This window comes from Ailuropoda melanoleuca, chromosome 11 (assembly GCF_002007445.2).
Source record: "Ailuropoda melanoleuca isolate Jingjing chromosome 11, ASM200744v2, whole genome shotgun sequence".
Classification (NCBI taxonomy): domain Eukaryota; kingdom Metazoa; phylum Chordata; class Mammalia; order Carnivora; family Ursidae; genus Ailuropoda; species Ailuropoda melanoleuca.
The window spans coordinates 21,884,452-21,907,533 of NC_048228.1; the positions used below are offsets into that span (position 1 = coordinate 21,884,452).

Below are 23,082 nucleotides of genomic sequence, written 5' to 3' on the forward strand. Positions count from 1 at the left end.
CCACTAAGGTCTTTTACAAGCAAGAGAATAAATCTAAAAAATCTAAATCGAGGCTTTGAATGCACTTAGAATTTTATACACTTGGAATTTTTTGCCTGGTACTGTTCTAAACTCTTTATACAATACCCCTAAAAGATAGGTTCTGTCATCTTCTATAATAGCTGAGAACACGGAATCCTGGAGGAGTTTAGGAGTTCCAGAGATAACGTGGTTAGTGAGAGGCTCAGGCAGGAATTGAATTCAGGTTTATCTTATGCCAATGATCTTGACCTCAGTTCCTCCCCAAAAGTGTGCCTTGGTCTATAATGCACTTCTCCATCATTACCTACATAAAATTTTTACCAATTCTCAGTGACTCAGCTCAAACATCATCTGCTACATAAAGTCACCCAAGGCCCCCTGCATTTCTTCAGATACAACATTCATTCCCATAAATATATATTCATTGAGCTCCTATCTGAGATAACATGTATAAAGAATTTATGTGCCTGGCACATAGTAAGTGAGAAAGCAACCTATTTTAACCCCTACTACCCACTTCTTACCCACTTACACTGCATTGTGACTATTTCTAATTATTTTACCTCTGATGGCACTTATAATCTGGAAGGAAAGAAGTGTGATCAAAGAATGTTAAACCCATTCATATGTAGGACAATGGAAAGTAATTTGAAAACTGTAAGAAAATGAATATACAAAAACCCCTTTTAGCAGAGTATCAGAGAGTTTCAGCTAGATTTGAACACTAAAGTCTGAATGAATATTAAAATTCTTTGAATGGATTAATGCTCTAGAAAGGAACCTGGAATGATTATTGAAAACACCTACCCACTAGAAATGGGGAGAGAAAGGAACAATAAAGTAAGAACCCAGCTGAGGACAGAAATAAATAAGCTGTCGTAGGAGGAATCCACATGGAGGCATTATGCTTCAGAAAATGGCAAGGGCAAAGATTCTGAAGTCACAATGAGCCAAGTTTTACACTTTTGTGAATTGAGTACTTTAAAAAAATCTTACTGTATGAGAATGTTGTAGGAATTAAATTAAACGAGATAATCTATGTGATAAGTTTTATTCTCTGTCTGTCATTTGATAAGTCCATCCAAAATGTGTGTTCCCTGCTCCTTGCCACCCCTTTCTGAATGCTGGTATCCAGCTTGTCTCTTTTTTTTCTTTTTGTAATAGTCTTATTGAGCTATAAAACAGACCATACAATTCACCCATTTAAAGTGTACATTTCAACGGGTTTAGTATAGTCACAGAGTTGTATGGTCGTCATTACAATCAATAGAACATTTCCATCACCCCCCCCCAAAGAAACCCCATACCTTTCAGCTATCACCCTGACACCTGTGCTTCCTGGCACTAGGCAACTAGCAGTCTAATTTCTGCCTCTATAGATTTGCCTATTCTGGGCACTTCATATAGATAGAATCACATACTATGAGATCTTTTGTGACTAGCTTCTTACACTTAGCATACTGTTTTCAAGATTCATCTATGATGTAGCATGTATTAGTACTTCATTCCTTTTCCTCACCAAATAATATTCTACTTTATGAATGTACCATATTTTGTTTGTCCATTCATCAGTTGAGAGACATTGGGTTGTTTCAACCTTTGGGTTATTATGAATAATGCTGCAGTGAACATTTTTGCACAAATTTTTGTTTAAAAGTACCTCTTTTCACATCTCTTGGGTATACTCAATAACAGTGCAATTGCTTGGCCAAAGTGGCCTATTGTTTGAAAAATCCATCCTTCACAATGTGTTCCTGATTCTGTAATTGTTCAAAAATGCAAAACTTATCTTGCCCCTTGGTGAACAAATTCCTCAGTAACTCCTCATTATATAAAGACTGAGGTCCAAATTCCTCAAAATGACACACAAGGTCTTTTAAGATCTGACTTCTGGCCAACTTTCTGGTTTACCTCCTACCACTCTGCCTCCTGCTTCCAAGACTTCAGGGAAAGCTAAATTTCCCAACCCTGGGCAAATACTTTAGTCAGACTTGATATTGCATGCCTGCTTCTGTGTCTCACCATTTTATCTGACCCTTAGCTCCCTTCAGTATATTATGAGATATATCAGGAGATAGTAAACTCTCTATTGTGGAGATATTGACAAGGTTAAATAGGATACAGTAGAGGGTCTGGGACATCACCGATCTTCAACAGAGGGTTGAAGATCACATCATCATCACACTCCGCATCGTTATGTCTCTGGATCTTTGCAAGTGCTTTTTTTCCCAATTAGAAATTGGAATGTCTTTCCAGCTTTTCTAGAAAATGAATTCCTTCAAGTCTCAGGGCAGATGTCCCCTATTCTACATCAGGGAGTTAGTGCATTTTATTTTTAATTATTTAGCAAACATGTATATTATGCTTATTATGTTCTTGGTCCCTAAACACTTTTGTAAATATTAGCCCATTTATTTTTTTGTAAGATTTTATTTATTTATTTGAGAGAGAGAGAGTGTGTGTGTGGGCTCATGTGAGGAGGAGCAGAGGGGCAGGGAGAGGGAGGGGTGGGAGGAAGGAGGGGGAAAGAACCTCCAGCAGTCTCAGCCTGAATACGGAGCCCGACCTGGGGCTTGATCTCACAACCCTGAGATCATGACCTGAGCTAAAACCAAGAGTCGGATGCCCAGGTAACCCATATTAGCTCACTGAATCCTCACAACAATCATATAAGATAGGCACTGTTATTCCTTTTTTGTAGCTGAGAACACTGAAACACACAGGGATAGATAACTTGCCCAGATCACTCAGCTAGTAAGTGGTGAATGCAAACAGTGTGTTAGCTGGGAGACCTATGAGAGGTACCCTCCACCACTTTTTTCTTTTTTTACATTTTCTCTATAATGTTATATTGCCTTACAATAAAACTGTGGGCTTTTTGTTTTTCTTTCTTTTTTTTTTTTTTTTAAGAACGTGATGTTTGTGGAGCTTACGGATCTAACCACACTGAATGGCTACTGAGGTCATGAAAGTTGTCAGGCTGACAGTTGCTCTCCTGGACCATGGCTGAAGCTCAGTGAGACTGTTCTCTTGGTGGGGACGTTGCTGAGTTGCCAGGACCAGTGATTTCCAGTGTGAGGTTTTCAGTATTTTTAAATGAACAGGCTCTGAAAACAAATGCTTCTGCAAAAGCCACTTGACCTCTCCAGGCCTCAGTGTTTCCTCATTTATAGGACAGAGGTGGCTGGCTTGGATCATCTTTCACACTTCTATCACTTGTTCTATCTGAGACTGAGATAAAGGTCATAACATCAACCTACGCCTGCTATTGCTCCAGGTGCTGTGTTAGCCACTTTACATAATGCATTCATTCAAGCCTTTTATGTATTTAATCCTCATTTTCAGAGAAGGAAACAGAGATAAAAGAGAAAGAACTGTGTGTTGGTTAAGAGCGTTGTTTCTTAACAAGACTACCTGTCTTCCTCATCCCAAATTCTCCCATAACTATGGAAGCATGAGAAGATGTCTTACCCTCTTGCTGCTCCTTACATGTAAATTGGGAATATTCTTTTTTTTTTTTTAAGATTTCATTTATTTATTTGAGAGGGAGAGAGAGCGTGTGATAGAGCACGGGCAAGGTGGGGGGTAGAGAGGGAGAAGCAGGCTCCCCATTGAGCAGGGAGCCCAATGTGGGACAAGATCCCAGGACCTGGAATCATGACCTGAGCCAAAGGCAGGCACTTAACTGACTGAGCCACCCAGGTGCCTGTAAATTGGGAATATTCTAACAGAACCTAGACCACAGGGCTGTTGCGAGGGTTAAAAAAGACCATGCCTACAAAGCACTAAACTCAAGTCTGGGAAATAGTAAGCTATTGTTTTTGTACTCGTCCGAAGAAACACTATCAGAAAGCGGTACCCGCCAGGATAAAGCCTAACGCCAAAGATCATGCTTTTTCCATAGCACCGCCTACCTCCCTGTCAAGGGATTTCTGCGCTAGAGGTCCTGCTTGTCCTTCAAATCTCACTTCCTGTTATCTCCTTTGGGAGCCTTCCCCAAAGCTCATACTTTGTTAAATATCCCTACTCTGTCTTCTTGTAACCTCCATAATATACTCCTCAGAGTCCTTACTTCACTATGTTATAACAGTTGAATTAACTGTCATCTCTCCCACTGGGCTCTGGGGTTATAAGAGTATCTTCAGGACTTCACTGAGTGTCTGTTATAAATGTATGCATGAGTGGATTTATGAATGAACAAATGAATGAATGAATGAATGAATGAATGTCAGTGCTAAGTGGGAAGACAAAGAATCATCTCCTTTTAAAGACCTCCTCCTTTTTAACACCAGTGCTAGCAGCACAAAAAGATGGTTATCTGTCCAAAGGAGAACCATGAGGTCCTTAATCCCAGAAGCTGTAGATGGAGGTGGAAAATTTAGAAATGAGATTTATTTCCCAGGCTATGTATTTAAAAGTAAAAATAACAGTGCAGGGGAAATTTATGTAATATGATTTAATTTGTCATTTCACAATATCAACCATTTTCACAGCAAATTCCTCTATTTGTGATTAGATTTATCTATATGTTTTGTATCTTTCAGCACGGCAGATCTTTGCGGGAAACATCTAGGAACTGGTGATGTTCAAACTAGGGAGAAAAAAAAATAAACTAAGGAGAAGTCAGATTAATGGACAGAGAGAAAGGACCAAAAATCTCCCTTGGGAAACTGGGGCCATTTCCCTTCTCGGAATCTCAGGCAGAGGCAGGTTCTAGGTGCTACTTCCAGGATTCTGCTAGTCTCCCTTTCACTTGATCCAGTGTTGGTAGTGAAAGGATCTCCTGATCCATTTATGGGCTTATAATAATAACTTCAAATTCAGGTGCCCTGTAGAGAGTCTTATGAGCTTTTGAGGGTATTACTCTTAACTGGCAGTTAAGGATTTGATTACCAATATTTTAAAGGAGTTTATTTTGCATTTGGCAAAATTTCTCTTTTCACTGTGTCTCACAGATAAGAATTCTTTGACCTTTATTTTTTCTCTGATCCCTACACCTTATTTTCTCCATTCTGAAAACTCCCTTAAGGTATAAGAAACCCTGAATGATCCCCAAAAGACACGTCAGAAGCCCTTTAGCCTCACCTGAAAACTGTGGGATCACAATTTAACTTAGCTTGGAGCTCTTCAGGGACCATGAATGGCTGAATGTCTAACAGAAATGACTTTCATAATGTACAGGTCAGCAGGGTTAGGTCACTCCAAGCTTCTCTCTGAAGAGGAATCATGAAGATAGCTAAAGTTCATTGAATCAGGTTTGCAGTGCAACCCTAAAGAAAACTTTATGTGGTTCAGCTTGGGCCTGTGTCCACCTCTGGACCAATAACTGGGCCCCGGGGTTAGAATACTGTGATTACCCAGCCTGAGTCAAATGCTCACTTTATCCCTGTGGTTGAAGAGAAGAAGGAGAGAGGGAAGCTTGCCCCATGACTGACAGGGTCAATGTGGAATTAAGGAGCTTCTCAAAGTTCCCCAAATAGCAGTGGGATGCAGTAACCAGAAGGGGACAGACAAAAGCAGGAAATGTCCATGTCCATATAGAAAAAAATAAGAGTCTAGGCTCTGTTTTTCTGAAATTTTTCTGAATACTGCAAACTATGTCCTTTATGTCACTCATTTCCTTATCTCCCCAGATCTTTCTCTAGCTCTTGAAAGTTTTTCTCTTAGTCTTGCTCACTTTCAAATCTCTTTTCAAGCCAATGTTGCATTTGTTGCTTATGTCTGATCCCATATTCTCTTATCTCCAATAATCCCATTTTTTTTCTTCCCCTACATCCCAATTGAAAAGCCAATTTTGAAAACTCAAAATGATTAGAAAGTGCATTCAAATTCATGACACCCCATAAGTCATTAGACTTTATAACTCTTATTACATAATATTAATTAAAAAAAATTCACAGCTTTAAAAACTCTAGAAAGAGACTTCAAACAGAGTCAGACATGAATAAATTGGCATGATCTTGGAAAACCCATGTTTTGGGAACTATTTTACTCATTTGGCGTTTTGGAAACTCTATTATTTTCTGGATGGCATTTTTTTTTTCAAGGGCATCTTAATTTCCAACATAAAACACCCTCCAATCTCTCTCAAAGATTTTTCTCAAGATAGTTGAGTAAGTACAAGAATTCTCCACATAGTCTAATTGAGAAAGACTCTAGGTCAGAGTTGAATTGGTTGAAAGGAATCTGCTCCTGTGAATGTCTGCCATGCTCAGAGCACATGAACCGTAGGTGGTCAGGCCACGGGTAGCACAGCTGTCTGACTGGCCCAGCCCAGCCAGTTTGCAAAGTCATCCTCCCCCCTGCTTCCTTTGCCTGCTGAGCACCATTAAAATATTAGACCTAGAGGGGACCTGACTGATCACATTACCCACTATCTTCATTTCACAGAGGAAGAATCCAAGGGCCAGAAAGGTGAAGGGCTTTGCCAGGATTACCCAGTAAGTTAATGGCAGGGCTAGGAAAGAACTCAGGCCTTCTGACAACAGTCTAGTACTCTTTCCACTATATACCACACGTTTCCCTCTCAAGGTCTCCTTCCTCTAACAAACAGCTGAAATGACATCTCCTATCAGGTTTGGTCTGCCTTCATTTGAGGCTCAAGGCTCGTAGGTCTCTCTCCCTCTCGACCTCCCTCCCTCCCTCTCTTTCTCCCTTCTGGCCTTTCTTATATCCTCCCATTTCTTTCCTATTCTGCTATATAAAAAACACAGCAGAAGGATGCATAAAATACCTCAAGATCATAAAAACAAGTAAAAGAAAAAGTAAGGGTCAAATTATAAGGAATGAGATCAAAAATGTGCATCATATTAAGCTAAATACTTGGTACAAGGGCAAGTCCTAGATTTGTCTCCAAGCATTCTAACAATGAAAACACAACGCACAGGAGTCTTTCTAATAGACCAAGTACTTGAGATGACACAATTATTCTTAGTACTGAAACCAGAAGGAAATATTCTTCAGGGGTTCCTCATAAGAAAAATATTTGAAGTTTTTTTTCCTCCCCCTTTAGGTTATCTGGCCTGGAAGAGGCTGAAAAATAAGTCTTTAGGAGTTTAATTGGTATTCACTGTTAATAAGTCTTCCCCAAGTCGCAATGGTGGTAAAAGGCCCTCTTAAAACTTACATGAGAGTGACCTCCCTGGTCATCCCAGTCACTGTCTCCTGCCCTGCCGTGACGATCTGACAGGTGAAGGTTGGTTCATGGAGGGAAAGAGACTCAGTGAGACCCTCGCCTTTCTTGAGGCCTCCTGTAGAGTTTGAACCAGGACACATCAGAGAGAGAGCAGGAGAGGGTTTGGGTATTTCTTGCTAACTCAAAGAAGAGAAGCATCTTTTCTTTTTCTATTAACACAGATAATGAGGAGTAAATGCAAATTCCCACAGCCAGTTCATTAATACGTATATTCACATATAGAGAGAGGAAGATCAGAATGAGAATGTAGAGGTGAGCTCTTGAGGTTTCCCGTCACATGCAGGTTGTCCAGTTTCCAAGGGCGCTATGGTCTGAATAGCGATGAGAAATCTGCTTTCATTTTCAAATAGCATTCTTCGGGTTTTGATTTATACCTCAAATAAATTTTTCTACTGCAGAATAATTCTGTGTATTGACTGTATTTAGGGGAAGTGTATCAGAGTACATCTGAAATAAAGAAAGCAGAAGACAGGTAGAAGCCCATCAGCCCATTGATCTTTCCCAGAGAGGCTCCGAGTCCCCAGCGGCCCCAAGACAAACTCATTCCCTGCACCTGCCTTGCCCTCTGCTATTCACTACCAAAGTGAAGAGTCTTGGCTTGCAGACTCAGACGGTTCCAGGCAGGAAGTCTTCAATGAGGCAGGCACATGCTCACAGTGTTATGAAAACCCCAGGGTAAACCTGGACTTGTGAGCACCCGTCACATTCTCTTATTACATTTTCTTAAGTCAGATTTCTTCCTCTTGAACTGCTGTGCTCACTGCTCATTTAATTAAACTTTTGTATGTATCTATTTTGGAGTGTGACTCTATTTTTACCTAATTATTTGCACTTCTCCTATTTACAAAAAATAGTCAACGTCTTTTACATTTACCTCAATTCCCTCCAAGATCAATAAGGAACATTTGTCAGTATAATAAGATCTCTTAAGACAGGTCTATTTGCGAAAGGATCTGAAGCAACCCAGGCCCACCCCAAAATGCGGGGTCAAGAGAAGGAGATAACTCAGAATTCTGACAGGGAGCTTGGAGATACTACCCTACATGTCCCAAAGCATCAGTAGAGGGCAGTGGATAGCAAGATCAGAAGGTGGGGCCTGGCTCACCTTGTTCCTTCCACTGCCTGGGAGAGGGCTCAGTCCTGCCAGAGTCTTTAAGGAAGCCCTGGGCCTCGACGTCCCTGTTCCAACCAAAAACCTGTGAGGAGGTGGAAAGCCATCTCTATTCTGTCAGCTTTTGCTCAGGAAACGGTTAGGGGTTGGCTAAAGGCTTCTTGGCCTCTTTTATGTCTTTGAGAAAAAAATCGTTCTTCCTAGGATTTAGAATTTTCAGAGAGATCTAAAGTGAAAATGTCCAGGAACCAAATATTGATTTTTCTTCACTATGGCAGTTATCCGTTTATGGATGAGTTTTTAATATGCAATATTAAGAACACAAAAGAGCATTTCTCTTTTACAAAACAATATGCTGTCCAACTTTTTGAAAACATCTCGGATAAACAGAGCTATGCAGCTCTGGGGCAATGTGGCGGTTTGTGGTAATTTGTTACAGTAGTTCGAGCAAGTGAACACAAAAAACAAAATCATTGTCCCTGCCCTTCAGGAAATTTATAATCTCCTACATGGAAGCAGATGGCTCAGAAGGGCCTTAAGAGCTGTGCTAATGAGAACTTCAAGAGCGTCCAAGGCAAGAGAGTGAGAGATCGTCTCTCTCTGTGAACAGAAACAGGAAAGGTCTCAAATATGGAGTAGCTTATGAATATCCAAAGAGTGGACTGAATTTGGCAGGTAGAAATGGGGAGTTTGTGATGGAATGGTATTCCAAACAGAGGGAATTATGGGAGAAAAAGAGCCAAAACTTAAGATGTTCAGAGGATCTCAAATGATTCAGTTTGGTTAAATTCCACCTAAGGAATAGAGCCCTAGAAAAACAGGTTAGTATTATTAGAGAGTCCCAGAAACAATGTGTATATTTTAACATATTTCTGTGCCAGAGAAATTTGAGTTGGTATGAAGATCATCCAGGCTAGTACTGTTATTTTATATATAGAAAAGGGAATTAAAGGATCGATTTACTTTCCCCAAGTTCAGATAGCTAGGTCTGAAATAAAGTCAGTACTAAAATTCAAATCTTTTCTTAGTAATTAAGTCATCTTTGCAGTAAATTTCTGTCTTTCAAATACAGCTTATTCTCTGGCCTAATTTTTAAAAATTTTACTACTAAATATCAATTCACTGTCACTTTTTGAGCCTCAGTTATTTATATTCAATAGTAATTACCTATCTGGTTATGGGTCAGAAACACACACAATAAATCTTTTCATAAAGATTCCTAGTGGTGTCGCTGGGCACCCTCCCAACCTTACCCTCCATCTTTCCCAACCTTCTATGGCCCTTAAAAAAGTCTAGAAAGTCACCATTTAGAATGTTTTATTTCTAATATTATGCTACATATGAAATCTTTTGATATAGAAAATTAAAAAATAGAAAACTGACTCTTTATCTCACTAATTCCTGTTGACTTTATTTTTTTTAATGAAATACAAATACATCATAAGAAAACACAAATACTTCAGAAAAACAAAGAGTATAAATAGGAAGTAGGAACTCTCCTTAGTTTGCTCCCAGGTCTTTCTCCAAACATACATCACCAACAAATTCTTGTCTTTCCAGAAAAAAAAAAAAGTGTAATTGTTGATGTTTTTCTTAATGTAACACTATACACAATATGCTGTGCCTTACTTTTTAAATTTTCCTTCAAGATATATCTGGAATCTTTCAATTTTACAACCTACAGAATCCAATGAAGATTTATAATATACCATTATAAAATGTACCATCATTTAGTTAACCAGCTCCCCATTATTTCCGTTTTTTGTTATTATAAACAGTGCTGAACAATATCTTATACATACATCTAGAATGTTTTTTCTTTTCTTTTTTTTTTTTTTTACATCTAGAATGTTTTGGGGAGTATATCTTCAGAATAAGTTCCTAGTTGTAGAATTACTAGGCATTATCATGCAATATTCCCCAGCTAAAGACCATTTAATACTCCCCCACCCCACGGGAAGTAGAATCAAATCCAAATATCTTTATTACCAAGTTGCCAAGACCTGGCCTGCCTGTCTCTTTAACCGTCAGTTACTCTTTTATCTATAACCTGGGGATACAACAGCCTTTTGCCCTTACTCCTGCAAACTCTTTTCTTATCCCAAGACTTTTGTACTTGTTCTTGCTTCTTGTAACTTTCTGCAAGATGTGGGGGCCTCTTTGTTACTCTGGTTTCAAATCGAAGTCATTTTCTCTGCGTGGCCTAAAAGGGCTTAAATGAACACTTCCGTCCCTTCACGTCATACTGATTTTCCTTTCTTTCTTTCTTTCCTTCTTTCTTTCTTTCTTTCTTTCTTTCTTTCTTTCTTTCTTCTCTTTCTTTCTTTCTTCTCTTTCTTTTTTTTAGATTTATTTATTTTTGAGAGAGAGCCAAAGAGTGAGCACGTGCACGCTCACGGGAGGAGGGGGCGGCGGGGAGCAGCCGGCAGGCTAGGGAGGTGGTGGGAGGGGCAGAGGAAGAGGGAGAGATGGTCTTAAGCAGACTGCTAAGCCCAGAGTCTGTTGGGGGGCTGGATAGGATCACTATCAGACCCTAAACCAAGAGTCGGAGGCTTAGCCCACTGCACCACCCAGGCGCCCCTGATTAATTTTCATTTGAGCGCTTCACTCTATGAAATTATTTTGTCTTCCCCTCTGGAATGTGAGCTTCAAAAGAGCAAGAGCCCTATCTCTTTTCTTCTCCACTGAGTCTCAAGAGCTCAGAAGAGCACAGGCTCAAGAATATCTGGTGAATAAATGGTTAGATGGTAAATGGGTTTTACATGATCAAATAGGGAGCCGAATTGCTTTCCGGTTGGTCACCCGTTTTTTACTGCCACTGGCAGGGTCTGAATACCCTTGGAAGCACTTAGTACTACTACCAAGCATTTATTACTTTTTGTAATTGTCCATTTTAAAGGTCAAAAATAGGGACCTATCTCCCATTTCAGAGCAATTTTTCTTTAGACACTGTTAAGAACAAATCAGATATTTTAATATAACCTCATATCCATCTTCAAAAAATAAAAAACAGGCAATAACAACCATCACTATCAGAAATATAGTAAAAGAGAATGTTTCATACTGGTTTGAAATTGATGTGATGACTCGTAAGGGCACAGAATTTGAAAATCAAATCTTTTTAAGACTTTAGACTTATCCTTGCAATATACAGTAAAGCGTTTTCTGGAATTTGATTCCTTTCTCACTTCCTTCCCTTCTTTCATTTATTTAATCAATCATTCATTCATCTTACAAATATTTATTGATTGTTCAGGGGCCCAGGTACTGTAGAAAATCTTTCTCTCTCATCAGACCACACCCATCTTCTAGGTCAATATCACCAAGCCTTCAGGCCTGGGCTTTATTTTTAAATTCATTAGGACTTGTACTGCAGAAGTATCTAGAATGACAACCCTTAAATGGAGAGACAAGGAAAGTCTACACATGAAATCTTTGGGAGGATCACCTTATAAGTTAATTGCTAATTATCAACCAGTCTAGCCCTTTGATTTATGTAATATTGTGCTGGATTTTAAAAACCCTTTCTTTAATTTCTTATTATATCTTCCTCCTTTACAGAGCTATTTCTCCCAGTTCCCACTTTCCTGTGGTTCCAGGCAACCTAACTTTGAATGAAAATACCCTCTACTAGGACTACAGGTGAGGTGGGGAAATGAGCGCCGGAGTAAGGAAGGGAATTTTCTTCTTGGTCCTAATGTCCACCTAATTTTTAAAGCATAGGTTCCTTCTTATATTTTAAGCTTACAATTATATCCATAGATTAATTATTAGATACCTCCATGTCTCCTATACCTCATTTTTCCGAACCTGTGGGTAATGAATGGAGGGGCGGAAGGAGTAGAAAATCCTTTTCCTTCTGAGAATAAAGAGGGGTGGAAAGAGAAGCTGAGTTTAGGGCACTTCTATGAAGACCGGGGGTTCGGAGGGGGTCAACATTACATTTAGCCTTCTCCTCAACACAATTCTCTTCCACCTACCCGTGAAACACATAAAACGAAATTTCTCATGCATATAAATAAAGTTTTTGCATTGGTCCAGTTGGTCCAGTTCTCCTATCTGCTAACTTCCTTCCCCCTTTTGTCTCAGTTCATTAGCTCTACCTCTCCCCGTACCCAAACCCTCCACCTAGCCCCTCTCCCTCTTCCGGCTACTGGTGGCTCTCCACTTTCCACCTCCTCATCCCCAGCATCCCCAGCCCGCGAGTGATAGAGGAGCCCTGGGGGCTGCCGGGCCTCAGGTCGGCGGTAGTCAAAGCCATCGCCCTGGGGTGGGGGGCCCCGAAAGTACGGCGGGGACAAGGAAGTGGAAAGCGCGTTCCTCTCAAGTGTGATCTCAGCACAAATTTGCCTGGAGTTCTCCTGGCGAGAGAGCTGGCAGGTTTTACTGTTTCTTTATCGCCTACTAGCCAAGCTTGCAGGTCCGCGCGCCTGAGGGCTGCGCCTGGCAAGCCGAAACTACATTCAAAGGCAAGGCTAGGCTGCCCACGAGGTTGGGATCGGGGAAGGTGAAGGACCTCGCGGCCACTTCCTCCTCCTCGGCGCCCTTCCTCCACTCCCCTAGTCACCTTCGCGTCAGCAAAACTGCCCCTCAGGGCGAGAGGTCTCGCTCTCTCTCGCAAAGGGTTAATTTTCCGATCGCACGAGGGGGAGGAGATTTCCCTGTAGACAAGTAAAAAGGGTGATGGACAAACGTGCGGGCACTAAGACCGCAAGGCATTCATTTCCTCCGACGGTGGATGCGGACGCCGGGAGGAGGAGAGCCCCGGAGCGAGGAGCTGGGCGCCGTGGCACAGGCAATGCTCGACCCTGGATGTAGCTGAGAGAGGCTGGGAGAGGCCGGCCCCCGGAGATCCAGCGGCGAGGGGAAGACCAAGGGGGGGTGGGTGGGGAAAACAGACAGGAGAGCACTCGAAATCAAGCGCTTTACAGATTATTTTATTTTGTGTAGAGAACACGTAGCGACTCCGAAGATCAGCCCCAATGAACATGTCAGTGTTGACTTTACAAGAATATGAATTCGAAAAGCAGTTCAACGAGAATGAAGCCATCCAGTGGATGCAAGAAAACTGGTAGGTGATGCTTTCGCGTGATACTCTTCCCGGGAGCCCTGCGCGTCTTCCCGGTGTGCCTTAATGTCGGTGTTTTCTGTCTGGGGCGTGAATGGAGCGATGAATCTCGGGCAGCAGAGAGAGCTGGTCGCTGAGTTCCCGGGTCTCCGGGTGCAGGAACCGCTGGAGCTTCATGAAGCGCGTGGGTCTGTGAGTGCCCCTGTGTGAACCGCGGCTACACACACATCTTTAACATAGATTATATAACATAGAACATACGTGAGTATATAGAGTAGATGTCTGCGCGACACGGAAGGCGGGAGAGATGCCACGGTCCGGATTCCCTACCTGTGCTACCTTCTGGTTTTCATCTACATTTGGGTTTTCTCGCGCGGGCCTCCCGCAAGCTGAGTGTGAAAGGCAGTGGAGGAAGGACCCAGGCTTCTGCTCCGTTTAACCCTCTTCCGCCTGCGCTCTCTGGTCCTCGCCCTCTCCCCATCCCTCGTGTCCTTCTTTTCTCCTTGCAGCCCTCCTACTTCACTGCCCTACTCTCTGCTGCTTCCCGGCCGGATTTCTCCTTTCCTGGACCCCTTTCCCCACGCGGATCCCTTTCCGGTTTCATTAAGAGGCGGGGGCGGGGGGGGAGGGGACAATGAAAACAGTAATAAAAATGAATGAACCCGAGCGAGTGGAGCCACGCCATTATTAAGTTTCTGTTTTACGGAAACGCCTTTTGGACACGCTCAGTTCTAATTCAGTAGGAAGCTGTTGATTGGAGTTGAGACATTAAAAACCCCTCGGTCCGCAGAGTCCTTGGGGGCTCTTCCCCAGGCAAACTTCTAATAGGGAAAGAGTCTTGCTTGTTTAGTGTGTTCCCTCCGCCAGTCCTTTTGAAAATCCCTGTGTGGGAGGCGATCTTGTGTCACCTTGCAGTATTTAACAGGGGAGGGTGTGCTCGTCTCTCTTCCTTGCAGACCGAGCTGCTGTGGCAGACATTCCGGTCCGCTCCTTAAGCCCGGGTCTGGCGATCAGCAAAGGGCACGCTCAACGCACCCCGGAGCAGGGCAGTGGCCTGCAGCCTCCTGGGTGCTCGATGGGAGGGTCGGGCTGAGGGGCTCTCCAGCGCCAAGGGATCCCGCCCGCCGCCGCGTGCGCAAGTGCGCGTGCCCCGCGCCGTCACGACCTGCCTTCCCTCCCCCCCTCTTCATTGGAAACCGAAGACTCGGGCGCGCCGGGGGCCGGGGCTGGCTGGTGCAGTAGGAGGGGGTGCCGCGGGCCGGAGCTGGTGGAGGGAGGTTCAACTTCCTTTCCTCCCGTCCCCAGGACTTGAGACTGGCCCCGGGAGGCTTGGCCGCGGTGCCTGCCTCCTCCCGCCCAGCTGGCCCGCCCGAGGCCCGCTGGCCATTTGCGGCTGCAGCCGGGCCGAGCCCGCCCCCAGCGCGCCGCGCGCTGGGCCCGGCCTGTTGGGGGCGGGTAAGGAGGGCACCGCGCACTCACACCCGCTGCGGCTGCGCTGGGGACTGCACTGGGTGCGGGGCGTAAGGGGGCCCGAGGGCCGCGTCTGGCCGGAGCCGGAAGCCAGCAGGGGGACGCGATCCGCTCCGAAGCCCTGGAAGTGCGGCAGGCACTTGGGGCGCGGGGCTGGGGCCCCTCTTGGGCGGGCGAGCGCCGAGGGTGGGTCCGGAAGGCGGTGGCACACCTCGGGCCTCGATCCCGTCGGAGTGCAGACACTGCAAGGCCTCTGGCGCTTGGGGAGGCCGACCCCTCTCGGCCCCTGTGGCCTGAGGACCTTCTCCGAGGCACTTCCTCCTCCCTCGTAGAGGGTGGTGCTGAAGGCGGGGCGGGGGCGGGGGCCCGAGGCCGCCGGCGCCTGAAGCTGCGAGGCGGGCCCACTGAGCCGCTGGGTCTCTGCAGCTGTTTGTCGGGTTCTCTTGCCACACCACGCGAGCCCATCTTCTTCCCCCATGAGCGCTGTGTGCTGTTTTCTAGTCTCCCTTGCCTCCAACTTGCTGCACCTTTACTGAACCTGGAGCCGGCCTCCGCGGCTGCCCCCATTCACGGTCGGCCAGCCCTCCCTTGCACCGCCGCGGTCGGTAGTGCCTCTCCGGCAGTGCCTCTCGTTTACCGGTTGCCTTTTCTCTGAGGCCAGGTAACCATTTCCCGCCTCTTTTATCCATTCACTCAACAAGTACACAATGAGCCTGACAGAGCCTAGCCCTCACGGGGGCTGAATATGGCAAAAATGCACCAAGTTATTTTCTCCTGTGGAGCTCTCACCACTGTTCCCTTCAAGCTCTTTACAGATCGTTCTTCTGACAACCTTTCCTGGCTTTTATTTATAAACATGAATATTTACATGTCTGCCTGTGCCTCCTTCCTTCCAGACCATCAGCTCTTTAAGGCATGGTTCTTGTCTCATTCGGAGCACGTTGAAGAGTGCTTTGTACATGGCAGATGCTGGGGAAGATGCTTACCCAGTGAGTTCAGATGATTACTGGTGCCCATTTTATTGCCACCATTACCTGGTAGAACCTGAACTTTAACATATTTGGCCTCCCCCTTCGTTTGAATACTAAGTCATAGTCACATACTGGGATTTTCCCCTTCCTGACTTTTTCTTTTTTGACCCTATTTTTTTAGCTTCCATATTGCAGTTCAAAAGCCCTCCTGGCTGTCACTCTTTCCTTGCATGTCTTCCTGACTTTAGTTGTCTTGCTTTCTCCTTTTATCCCAGATGGGGTGCATCTCTCCCCGTATCCTGGGGGCCCAGTTTTCTAAACCTTTCCCACCAAAAAGTCTTGACCAAGGTGTGTAAGGAAACGATTTTCTTTTTTCTTTCCCTTGTTAACAGGAGTAGGGAGCTCCATAACCAAGGCTTAGACACTCTTGGGGGCAGGGGTGGTTTGGGAAACCAAAGCCTTCCCTTTTGGAAATGGTTTGAAATAGCTTTTGGAGGAAAAACAAAATGCTGTGAAGCCTCTAATCTGTCTCTTGAGCAATCATTTGCACTTGTCCTTAAAAATGTCTTAGACATGGCGTCAAACAAAGCTTGTTAATTTAGAGAATTATAACTTCTCTCTCAAAAATGAGCTACATGGTCCTTTGAAGAATTGTGAGAAAGGCCAGGAGTGAATAGTATGCTGTAAAAACAAAGTTGTGGATAAAAAGATTTTCCTGGGTAGTATTGTCAGTATGCTGTCTGTGCTGCTTAGCCTTATTTAAGAGGACCTTAAATAAGGGTAGTTTCTTAAACATATCCTGTAATCCATATCCATTACCTTATTACATATTAACATTATGACCCCCTTATTTTGGAGTGGTATTTGTATAAACGCTAGAGTGTTCAACTGTGACAAGTTTATCAGGTTTATTGCTGCCTTAACAAATGATTAACCCTATACTCATTGTTCTAGACACAGGATAAGTGCTATAGACCTTTTTAATTTTCTAGCAAAGTTTCATGTATAATAGAGTAGCAATTGAAATGCAAAGTAATAAATATATTTCCTTGGAGAATCATCCTGAGACCTCATCTTGAAACTACACGGCAAGTTAAAAATATCTTGAGTAATGTTATCCGATAAATAGGACTTTATTAGACCAGGTGGAGGTAGAGGAAAATGTGTGCTTTTAGCTCAGTAGCATTTTTGACTTCCAATTTTACACTGAAAAGCCCTGTGTGTGATTTTACAACATTGAAAAGAAAGGCATTTTGTCCCTTAATGAGATGTGTCGCCATTACCTGTTATTTTCACTAATAGCCGATTTAATTTATAAGTGCTGCTAGCAACGAAGCGAAATCACGTAGTGACTGGTAAGGCAAGGCGACACAGAATTCATTGAGTGAGAAGGGCAGCTGGGCTCTGCCTTTTCTTTCAGCAGCCTGCCAGGTTTGTGCTAACAGCGGTGGATGCTAGTTAGTCGCTCCAGTTGTAATTGTCTGGCCAATGATGATTATCTTCTGATGTCGGCTGACACGGTGTTCACCAATAGGAAAACAGGAGGCCTGTGCTGACTGCTGTAACATTATGGCTGTGAGGTGACGTCATCACAGGGCTTGCCTAGAACCTCATGAAGCCCTCCCCCGCTTCCCTCTGGCATCCTTCACATATCCAGCCTTTCAATGCTTTGTATATTTTTCTGACTTTCTCCACTCCCCCCACCGAGGTATTGGTTATAAGGGTTTTATTGTTTACATTTTGTGTTCTGTATTTTAGGGTCTACAAGATGGTGTAGGAATTTTTAAGATTAAATACTACCCAAGAAAACCTTTTTATCCTCAAATTTGTTTTTACTAAGAAAAAAATGAGAAGAAACACTATTTAAAAGGAATTGTGCATTGTTATATGTGAGGCTCAGAAGGTAACATGAGGTACAATTTACGTATGAAAGAACATGAGAACGTTATAAGCCTGTCTTAAATATAACATCAGAAGGTATGTCAAACTTTTAAAATGCAGGCCAGAGTATTAAGCTGTTGTTTCTCCTGGAGTGACAATTGTTCCGCATCGATCCCTAAAATCCTTGAATTCTGCTGTATTCATTTATAAGAAAAATGGCTGGAGAATAGTGCGATCTGCTCTCATGAAACAGGAAAGGCCAGAGTCCCATTTAATCAGTGCACTATAGCAAATACAAATTTGGTCAGCTATCTAGGAAAATACTATGTCCACATAATACTCATGTTTCTTGCCACTTTGGGGAATCACGGTTCATATTAGTTTTAGGATTGAAAAGTCCTAAGTGTGAGGAATTTTGGCATGTCGATCAATAAACTTTAAAGAGCACTGGGATATTAGCCTAACAGCACTAGGTTAAGAATGAGAAGACTAAGAGAAGAAAAACATGATCTATGTTGTGGTGTTAGAAAATAATGAAATGTGTGGGAACTGTGATCTGAACTTTTATGTATCTTTTTAAAAAGGATGTATTTTCATGTAGTCCTTGGTGTTTTAGGATTCCCAGGGATAATGGAAATTATTTTATAATCATATTATCCATCCCTATATTTGCATTAGTTACAAATAGTACATGATAATAAAATTTTTACATAGGGCGTTTTGTTAAACTGAAGGTTGAATTTTGTGAAGAAGGCTTGTTGCTTGTTGCTTTTAATGTTAGATGATGATAATTCTAAAGGTATCAGGATCACATTGTCATTTCACTCCAAAGTCAGTTCACTCCAGATCTAAGAGTTGCTTTGCATACTTCTTGAAAGAAGAGTCCTTCAAATTAGACAGTGGAAAAGCTGTGGGGTGGGAGGTGAGGGATGGAGACTTAGAAATACTTAGGAGGGCATAAAATAACCATCTAGTCAGTCTTTAGTCAACAAAGCAAAATGAAGGAGTGTGGCACTATTCAGTTAATTCAGGAATTCATCTTTGCTTCAGTGATCTGGATATTTTAGGTCCAAGTGTTGTTTTTTTTTTTCTTTTTAAGGATACTTGAAATATGTTTAATAATGGATAACCACCATTCTCTTTTTATTCCTCTTTGCATTTATTCTATGCAGAGTTTACTCCCAGGCCATAAGTTTTTGTTCCTTCAGTTTCTTCTGGGATATGTTTTTCTTCTGTGCAACCTCGTCTTCTGGTTTAGGAACAATCAGCTCTTTTTCAGTAAGGATCATCCTGATGTGGCAAGGAGAGCTCAGGTAGGGGTTAATCCGACCATGAGTCCTGAAAATTCTGTGCCACATCTTGGGGGCTTTGTTCACCCAGATGTGCTCAATGACCAGAGAATCGACATCTAAACCCTTAAGTTCAGCATTACTCTCTGAATTTTTAAGCATGTGCAGTAAAAATTCAGCACTCTTCTCGGGCCACTGACCCTGTGTCCAGCCCCACTGTTTGTCCTGGGCACACCTACCGACTCTATCATGGTAGCGACGGAATGGCACACACTGTTTCTTCAAAGTGACGTCTTCTAGATACTTGGTGGCTTTTCGGATATGCATACCCCTGATGGCCTGGGGTGCTTCACATGTGTTCTTAAAGTGAATACACAGATTTGAACCTCTTGATTTGCATGATTTTGTAGGGTTTTCTGGGTCAAGTGAATAGTGGACCAGTTTCAGAGGTCACCTCAGGCCTCTTAGGGGGCGACGGGGGGGTCAAGTATTTTCTGAAACGGATTATCTAAAAATTGTCTCAATGATCCACTTAATTTTTCATGTTTGGACATAGGTGAGCTGGGCTGCCCTTTATTAATAAGAACCAGATAACAGTCCACAAACTTTGCCTTAGCTCTTTACCGGTACCTGCTCTATCTTTGAGTCCTGACCTTCAAGTCTTCCTGCTCCCAGTTACTTTCCACTTATCTTTGTTGAAAGAGCAGAGACATTTATGTAGAAAAGTTACCTATGTATACCACAGACAGATATTTCTATTGATAAGCCTAGAAAACCTGGATGAATATAACATGGCTTTATTGAAATGTTAAGGTTCCTAACTTTATCTGTATTCAGATTGTGTAAACAGGAAGGTGCAAATGTGTAACTTTTGGCATAGTTACTCATAGAACTTAAATAGCATCCCTAATTATATTTAACTTCCAATCATTTTATTTTAGAAATAGATTAGTTCTTTTTAAAAAAATTACTGTTCTAGAGTCAAAAATGAATTTGTACTTTTAGGCCTGTTGAGCAAAAACCATTCCAAAACACTGAGTCGTGTAAGTCATCTAAGTTCAAGCTTATGCATTTATCATGATACATTTCTATACTGAGCACTCAAAATTCTTAGTCTTAAGGTTCTTTATCCTAGTATATTGGAATGACAAATACTTTTAGGAAAAACTTCTGTTTAATCAGTCAGTCCCTGTGAACTTTCTACAGTTTAACTTTAAAGCCTGTCTGCCTCCCCGCCTCCACCAAATGTACTAGTGAAAAAGATTTACGCTTACCTTTGCTGAGATGAATAAGACATGCTGATTATAAGCAATTTTGCTGGATGGATATGCGTATAGTTTTTTAATAATTTTATTTCCTCCAGATTTTCATATTTTACTATTTTTCTTTCTAAAAATTTTATAGCTTAATGCAGTATGATTAGGGGAATATCATTGACAGAATGTATTTTGGGCTGGGAGATCTCACTGTTTTTATTTACATTTATGATCACATATTTTAAGTGAAATAGATGTAACCCCATTTCTTAAAGATAAATTTCAAATGTTTTAGCTCAGCCCTTACCTTTATTAACACCCATCCTTGGAGCTAGTGTTTTGTTTTGTTTTGTTTTTTTAATTGATCCTTTGAGTTCTGAGGCTAAATTTTTGAATTGACTTTTGAATTCGTTAACTCTTAATGGGCAATATACATCATTCTTTGAAGATTATGAAAAAAAACCCTGTGAAATGCATGTTTATTATATATTTTTGTGAGGAGAGGTACAGGCATTTACTTAGAAGAGTACATACGTATACATAAAGACTTTAAAGTGACTTTAAAAAAATGAAAACTGATACCCCATTATAGACCATGTCTTTTCTATTTCTTGCTATTCAAAGAGCATCTTGCTGAACTGAACATACTTCTAAAATTTGCTGCAAAACAGTTTCCAATTTAATTGATTTTTGTCCATGTTTTTTTAAGTTGGTTCCATACCCAGCATGGAGCCCAATGCAGGACTTCAACCCTTGACCCTGAGATCAAGACCTCAACTGACTGAGTCACCCAGGAGCCCCTTGACTTTTTGTCAATGTCTTTTAAAACTAGGTAAATAATATGATTTTAATATTTTATTTTATTTTATTTATTTGACAGAGAGAGAGAGAACAGAAGCAGGGGTGGTACCGGGCAGAGGGAGCAGCAGAAGCAGGCTCCCTGCTCAGCAGGGGCTCCATCTCAGGGTCCTGGGATCGTGACCTGAGCGGAAGGCAGACACTTAACCAACTGAGCCACCCAAGCTCCCCAATAATTTGATTTTAATAAATGTTTTAAAACCACAAAAATTGAACGTTCAATTAATTGGATTTATCCTGATCAATACTTGGATTTATTCTGATTATTAATAAATTTTAAAAATCTTCAATATAGTTACTAATGGTCAAAACCTTCAAGTTTGTTTGTTTGTTTGTTTGTTTGTTTTTGGTCTTGTAGGCCCAGTTGTTCCTTCTATGTGAGAGGTGGTGTTAATAAAATGTAAAAGTGGGGTGCCTGGGTGGCACAGCGGTGAAACGTCTGCCTTCGGCTCAGGGCATGATCCCGGCATTGTGCGATCGAGCCCCACATCAGGCTCCTCCGCTATGAGCCTGCTTCTTCCTCTCCCACTCCCCCTGCTTGTGTTCCCTCTCTCACTGGCATCTCTATCTCTGTAGAATAAATAAATAAAATCTTTAAAAAAAATTAAAAAAATAAAATGTAAAAGCTTTTAAGATACTAGGCCCATTTTAACTGGGGTAATCGACTTATTCAGGTATAGTGAGTTCTGTGGAATTGAATGCTTTGAAGTTGAGAATTTTATGATCTTGTTTTAGGAGGCTCAGTGGGAAAATAGGGGAGAGTTGAAAAGGTTTACTCATGATTTTTTTTTTTTTTAATGTGAGATTTCTGTTGAAGTCTTTGGGTGCATTAAGCATTTAAAAGCTGGACTATCAGTGGTTATCATTATAATAAAAAAGAAAGAAGCTCAGTAAAAGGACTGTAAATATCAATGTCTATAGTTTCCTCTCAATTTTATGACTTTTTGGCAGACTTAATTTAAAGATCTTTAAAAGTGGAGTAGATTTTCTTTATTTTTGAGTAATGATACTAATAGTTGGTACATAATTGTTTACTGATTGCAGGCATTCTTTTTAATTTTTTTTAAAGATTTTATTTATTTATTTATTTGAGAGACAGCATGAGCAGGAGGAGAGGCCGAGGGAGAAGTAGTCTCCCCACTGAACAGGGAGCCTGCGGTGGGGCTCCATCCCAGAACCCCGGATTGGATGTGACCTGAGTGGGATGCTTAACCAACTGAGCCACCCGTTGCCCCGCAGGCATTCTCTTAAAATGTTTACATATGTTAACTGTTACATCCTCCCAAACACCCTTTGATGTACTATCTTTTTTGACTTTTTTTGCCACAGGAAATAAGGCTCAGTGTGGTTATACAAGTTGGGATTTGCATATAGAGATTAAAAGGGGAGGAATGGGCTCCAGGCCAGATGAAGAGTTTTTCACTGAGGCCTCAATCACCCCTCATTTTAGTAGGAATAAATACTCAATAGGGGCTCCTGGGTGGCGCAGTCCTTAAGCTCTGCCTTCGGCTCAGGGCGTGATCCCGGTGTTATGGGATCGAGCCCCACATCAGACTTCTCCGCTAAGAGCCTGCTTCTTCCTCTCCCACTCCCCCTGCTTGTGTTTCCTCTCTCGCTGGCTGTCTCTCTGTCAAATAAATAAAATAAAATCTTTTTTTAAAAAAAAAAGAATAAATACTCAATAAACAATGCATTTGAACATTTGCAGCACTGTAAACACGGAAGGAAGTTGTGCTTTTAGTCACGGATCTCACAGGTGCCTCTAAGAAATTTTCACTAAGGGGTCCTGAACACAAAAGGCCAGGATCACTACGATAAATACCTATAAACATTGTAGTGAACATTAAACTAGATAGATACATAAGTATCTTAAACATTAAGAAATATTTCCTGGGGCGCCTGGGTGGCACAGCGGTTAAGCTTCTGCCTTCCGCTCAGGGCGTGATCCCAGCGTTATGGGAT

The 23,082-nt window shown here is 42.1% G+C and overlaps 2 protein-coding genes across 3 annotated transcripts in view; one reads left to right on the top strand and one right to left on the bottom strand.

Moving 5' to 3' along the window:
- The first annotated feature begins 12,650 nt into the window (after positions 1 to 12,650).
- ELOVL6 (ELOVL fatty acid elongase 6) overlaps positions 12,651 to 23,082 on the top strand; it is a 131,691-nt gene continuing 121,259 nt past the window's right edge. Inside the window, exons 1-2 of one of the 2 annotated variants that reach the window (XM_019797835.2) lie at positions 12,651 to 12,796; positions 13,278 to 13,398. In XM_019797835.2, coding sequence (XP_019653394.1) covers positions 13,310 to 13,398 — 89 coding nt within the window. In that variant the 5' untranslated portion in view covers positions 12,651 to 12,796; positions 13,278 to 13,309. Of the gene's footprint in view, positions 12,797 to 12,871; positions 13,123 to 13,277; positions 13,399 to 23,082 lie in introns of those variants that run through there. The other variant, XM_011222788.3, reaches the window with a different exon arrangement.
- On the bottom strand, positions 18,893 to 19,348 carry LOC109489359 (60S ribosomal protein L17-like). Its single transcript, XM_034671377.1, has one exon. It carries the CDS (start codon positions 19,331 to 19,333, stop codon positions 18,893 to 18,895), a length of 441 nt encoding a protein of 146 aa, XP_034527268.1. The 5' UTR covers positions 19,334 to 19,348.